At 51.5% G+C, this 5,056-nt stretch overlaps 1 protein-coding gene across 1 annotated transcript; it reads right to left on the bottom strand.

The window, feature by feature from the left end:
* Window positions 1-984: 984 nt before the first annotated feature.
* On the bottom strand, window positions 985-3,261 carry NEUTE1DRAFT_69987 (uncharacterized protein; the record flags this gene model as incomplete). The annotated part of the gene is made up of 3 exons (XM_009856563.1): window positions 985-1,416; window positions 1,485-2,768; window positions 2,893-3,261. The coding sequence occupies 3 exons, from the start codon at window positions 3,259-3,261 to the stop codon at window positions 1,291-1,293; spliced, it is 1,779 nt and encodes a 592-aa protein (XP_009854865.1).
* Window positions 3,262-5,056: the final 1,795 nt, after the last annotated feature.

Raw genomic sequence — 5,056 nt, 5'->3', positions numbered from 1 at the left:
CTCCCTGCGTGCAATTCCACAATAAGGCGTTAACAGAAAATATAAACCGATAGCACGTCTTACAAACCTCTTCAACAACATACTCCCACTACCTAGAGGTACATTATATTACCACCTGGCTAGCCCAGTCTCAAAAGAGTCAAAATACCTAGGTACCGCTAGGTGTTGGAACCCATTGGACTACCACACGGCAGCCCGTATATATATATAAGACTAGCTACCACGCTCCCTGGTAGGCTCCTCAGATACCTCCGAAAGGAACTCTCTCCGTCGGACTAGAGGTAACCTAGCGTACTAGTTCAACTTCCCAAAAACGTCGTCCTACAAGCCGTAGAAGTTCATATTTTGGTAGAGGTATCCGCGTGGGAATTATTGATGTTGACGGCATATAGGCAAGGCGTATGCACTTGACTTGCAGGTCTGCATCAATACCTAGGTAGGTAGAGATACATATCTCTATTCAGAAAAGAGTCCAGCACTCACAATCTACTCAAGAGTGAAGTATGGCGCCAGTATCAACGTGCAATGTTGGTACCACACTTGGCTGGCCTTGAAGTTGGATGTGCGCTTGTAATAGTTTTCCAGTAGAGCCTTGAGAAGTTATTGGATCAAAGGCTGGACGCGACCAGGACATAGGGCCTCCAGGAACTTACATGTACACTATCGGCCACCCCTCTCCTTCTTCATCTTGACCTATTGGGTATATAAAATAAAAGCCTCCAAGTGACTTGCAGGGTATGCGCCTCAGACTTCTTACGTGCTTAAGACTCTTGCAGCTTCTAGATGTCTTTGTAGAAGAGGAAGGTCAAGAGCGGGATTGTCCTCTACCTGCTCCCGTTGACGTTCGACTTCCGTCCCATTGTCAGTCATGACCCGCGTCCAAAACTGCAGCTCACCATGTCCACGGAGAATCGAGCCAGCGACACCATGGTGGCTTTGGTGGCTATTTCCTACCTGGCAGGCCAAAAGGTAGACGACGAAAGCTGAGAAAAGGCGTATATTTGCTCTATATACCGAACCGAAAAGCTCGTAGCAAGCACTTTTGAAGAGGTCTGGTGCTTATTCCTTGAAAAGCATCTTGCAGACATCGCAGGACCCAGCTTTTAAAGTACATTAATCTCGTAAATCCTTAGAGGTAACCAGGCAATAACAACAAAGAGCAATGAAACCCACAAGGGACCCCAACCAAGGTACGAAAGACCAACTTTTCCATCTCCTCCATTCAACTCCGAAACTCCGCGCAATACCCCAACCCCCAACCCAGATCGACGATAAAGAAACGAAAGGGAATTAAGCCATCTTGACACGGAAAAGATATCTCAGACGAATCTGGGCAACATCATACGCAATGTACTCGTTGTACAACAGAGAACAGCCCGGGACGTTTGTGTTGCCTGGTTTGACCGAGGTGTCGGGCTGAACTTGTCATTAGCAACCATCCCTTCCTTGTCAGTATCAAAAACAGAAGCGAGAAAATAACTTACCATCATCACCCCCTGCAGTGCCGGGTTCACAACGCCAGCATCCTTCCACTTCAACGGGCCAGTTCCTCCCTTACCCCACGTGGAGAGCATCCCGTTCTGCTTGGCGTGCTCTCCAGCATTGTAATCGGCACCAGTCAACTCCTGGATGGGGTCGCCAAGCTCAGCCTCGCAGAGCAAGAGGAGTGCCGTGCCATTGGAGAGATATGCACAGCAGTAGCCGGCCGATTTACTGGACATATCCGCCAGATAGACGCCCTTGCCAAACATGTAGCCATTGACGGGCGCTTCCGGCGGCGCGATGCGGAGACCCTGGCTGAGAATACCGCCGAAATTGGTGGAGCGGGAGCCGTGCCACAAAAGCTTGCGATTCTTCTTGAGCTTCATCTTGCCGTCGGCATAGTCACTCTGGTCGAACCGGCCGAACTCGCCCTGGCGCTCGATACGGAATATCTCCTCCACTTGGTAGTTGAGACCGTGAGTATTACCCCGTGTCTCGACCAGGTAGTCTGCCAGTTGGGCGAACTCGGTGGAAGCCCGATCCAAAGGCGTCATCTCCTGCATCTTGAGGCCTTGGTACTGTCTGTCCAGGGGATGGACATCGAACTGAGTCTTGTCGATTCTCATGATGTTGCTAGCTTCCTTCATATCGCTCAAGTTCTCAAGCAGCTCGATTTCCTGCTTCAACTGCTCGTCGGTCGCAATGACAGGTGGTCGCTCACGACCGAACGCATGCGGAATTACGGAGTAATAGGTGTTTGACAAATGCTCAACCGCTTGCTGGTACGGCAGACCATACTGGGAAGCTTTGGTGGGATCGGCGAACAACTCAGAAAGATTCTTAAGCGCCTGGAAGCCGCGCATAATGGTGGCCTTGCTGAGCTTTCCCAATGGTAACTTGTTGCGATCGTACTTAAGTGCCGCCATGGTGTTGTCCATTAACTGCTGGTTGAAGATGAGTTCCATGAGCTTAGCCACTGAAGGGTGGAGTGTGCATTTGAGAGGCTTCTGGTCCTCTTTCTCTTCTTTCGTGGCCGCGCCGCCCCCCGCTTCCTCTTCGTCATCGGATTCATACTTATAGTTCACCTCGACGAAGGCATACTTCTTGGGCTTGGGGTTATCGCCTCGGTTGCTCCAGAGCAATCCCGACTTGTCCTTGAACTTCTTTTCGAAAGTTTGCAGGGCATCTTGGAGAGACGGGCAGTCGATGAGCGCGTGCTGGCCGGATTCTCCGACACGCCCCCAGCGCGTCCAGACAGCGCACCGGTCGTTCTGCTGCGTCAGAAGCTATTTGATGAGTTAGTCTGGGGGTGCGGCAGGCGACGTTGTGACGGTGACTTGCCTGAAGACGATAGAACTTGTTGTTGTTGCCAGTGGAATTGGTCAGGTTCAATGATGCGTCATAAATAACACCATCAGAATCAACATGAACGGCGTAGCCATATGGAGCGCCGGCGTCCACAGGGATCTGCACAGTCTTGTCTTTCAAGATTTGACCCTCGCCCATGGCCCTTTTGGTTTCGAGTTTGGACCTTTTCAGAGTGTCCTCCTCCTCACCATCAGCCTTGGCGCCATCCTGCGCTGGCGACGGCGATCTCTTTCTCTTGGTGCCTCTGGTGTCATCGCCGTTGGTCTGGGAGGCAGTATCTGCGTCAGCCACGGAAGCGTCGCTTGCGGCATCCAAGGAGGACAAGTCCAGAGCGTAATCCTTCTCGGGTTGTCGGGCGTTGGTCTCTTTGGTCTTCAGCAGCCAGTCGATGCTGACAACGGGGATGCTCATTCCGTGTGCCTGCTTGACTTTGGCGCTTATCTTGTCGGCGCTCTTGTCGGAGTAGACTACATGGGTGACGCTCTGTACGATGGTAGTCCCGGTGGTGTTTGCTCCGAGGGACTCTGCTGTTTTCTTGTGCTGGTCTTGACCGCCAACAAAGGTTCCGCTAAAGACGATGCGACAGTCTTCAAGCGGAAGTTTGGCCGGGGCAGCCGCTTCCTTCTTTGCTCGTCTGGGCGGCATCGTGACGAACTGATGGGGTCTCAAGAGGAAACAAAGGTGTGAAGTGTGAAGGCGCGTCCGAAAGTAAACAAACAATGGGGCGTGTGTGTAGTAGAAGGATGAGACAGGGCACTCCACGACCGTGTCAAGATTGATCAACAACCTCAAAGTCGAAGTGAGATGGACCTGATGGAAAACCCGAGAGAACTTCAGCTGAGAGGAGTTCAGTTGACAAGAAGAGACGAAGGATGAGTGTGACAAAGGAGAAGGAAGGAAGCAGCAACTCGGTTTCGCGAGATATCATTTCATTTTCTATCTCCTGTCGAGCCATACAAACAACCCATTTGGGGTAAGCGCGCTCAACGTGCCTTCCAGGCAACAGCCGCCCCTGCTCTCCCTCTATTGAACCACTTTAACGCCAATTCATCGCGAAATCACGGGACAGACCGCAGGAGAGTTGCCTGCTCTTGCCATTTGTTCTTCAGGCACAGCAGGCAGCTCATCAAGGTGATCCACAAAACGCCAGGCAACAACCACCCCTGCATTCCGAATTGGCCAAAGTGACGTGATGCCAAGAGCTGGGGTAAGGAGCTTCCACTTTGGAGCTTTGGGGTTCCTCGACAATGAAGAGATGCCCGCCGCGCCAGCAACAAAAGACCATCTGTCGTTTCGTGGTGACAAAACATTATGTCTTGATTAATTGGCCTACGAGGGTTATAGCCCATGGGAGGAGTGTGATAACGGTAAGATGCGATTGCGGTCAACTCGAGATCTCACAGTCCGTGGCTTCGTTGATTGTTAGCGTGTGGGGAGAAGTGTGTGATCTAGAGAATGTGATTGGTCCAGATACTCGAAAAACTGGGGTAAAGAGAGAGTTCTGAAGAGCCTCTCAGTATTCCAGAAGCAGTAAAGTGAAACAGTTCCAGCGCTTTCCCAAAACTTGAATTGCCAAAGTCCACCGAGCCAGGAAACACCGGCCGCTTCTAGACAAAAACAAACAGTTGAACTCCATCGCATATTCTCTCATTCCAGCTGTTCACCGTAGATTGTAGGGCTTCACAGACTCGGTCTTTTCTGTTGATCAAGATCCTCATGTTCCGGGCAACGCGAGGGAGCATTTTCGACGCTCAAACCCCAAATCCAACTTTACAGTCCTCAAGCCACAACCACCTTTCCAGCTCTCTCTCACCCTGCCCGCTTTCACCTCGCACTTGGAAGAGCCATTAACACACCTAGGTAAGTAGTGTATCATGCAGCGCACACACACCAGCCCGACGGCCACGGCCACGACCACATCGCCAAGTCAATTGACTCTCCAGCCTCAGCTGCCAGCCCCAAGGTCCAACTTAAGCCCTCCAAGAAAAAGATCGTCAAACTCTCCACCCCTCAGCTGCCAGCCTTGAAATCCATCCAAGCCCTCCAAGAAAAGATCGTCATGCTCCCGTCGCCACACACCTACCAAAACAACCATCAAGCTTTCTTATCGGGTATCGCCACCTCCTTGATTTTGAGGCTTAAACTACCGCGATCCGCGCTGGGCCCAAACCGTTCTAGATCTTCCCCAACCCATTGAACCTGGTCC

Source organism: Neurospora tetrasperma (assembly GCF_000213175.1).
Source record: "Neurospora tetrasperma FGSC 2508 unplaced genomic scaffold NEUTE1scaffold_26, whole genome shotgun sequence".
Classification (NCBI taxonomy): Eukaryota; Fungi; Ascomycota; class Sordariomycetes; order Sordariales; family Sordariaceae; genus Neurospora; species Neurospora tetrasperma.
Note: the sequence above shows the minus strand (reverse complement) of the source record. Positions and strands in the feature narration are given on the sequence as shown.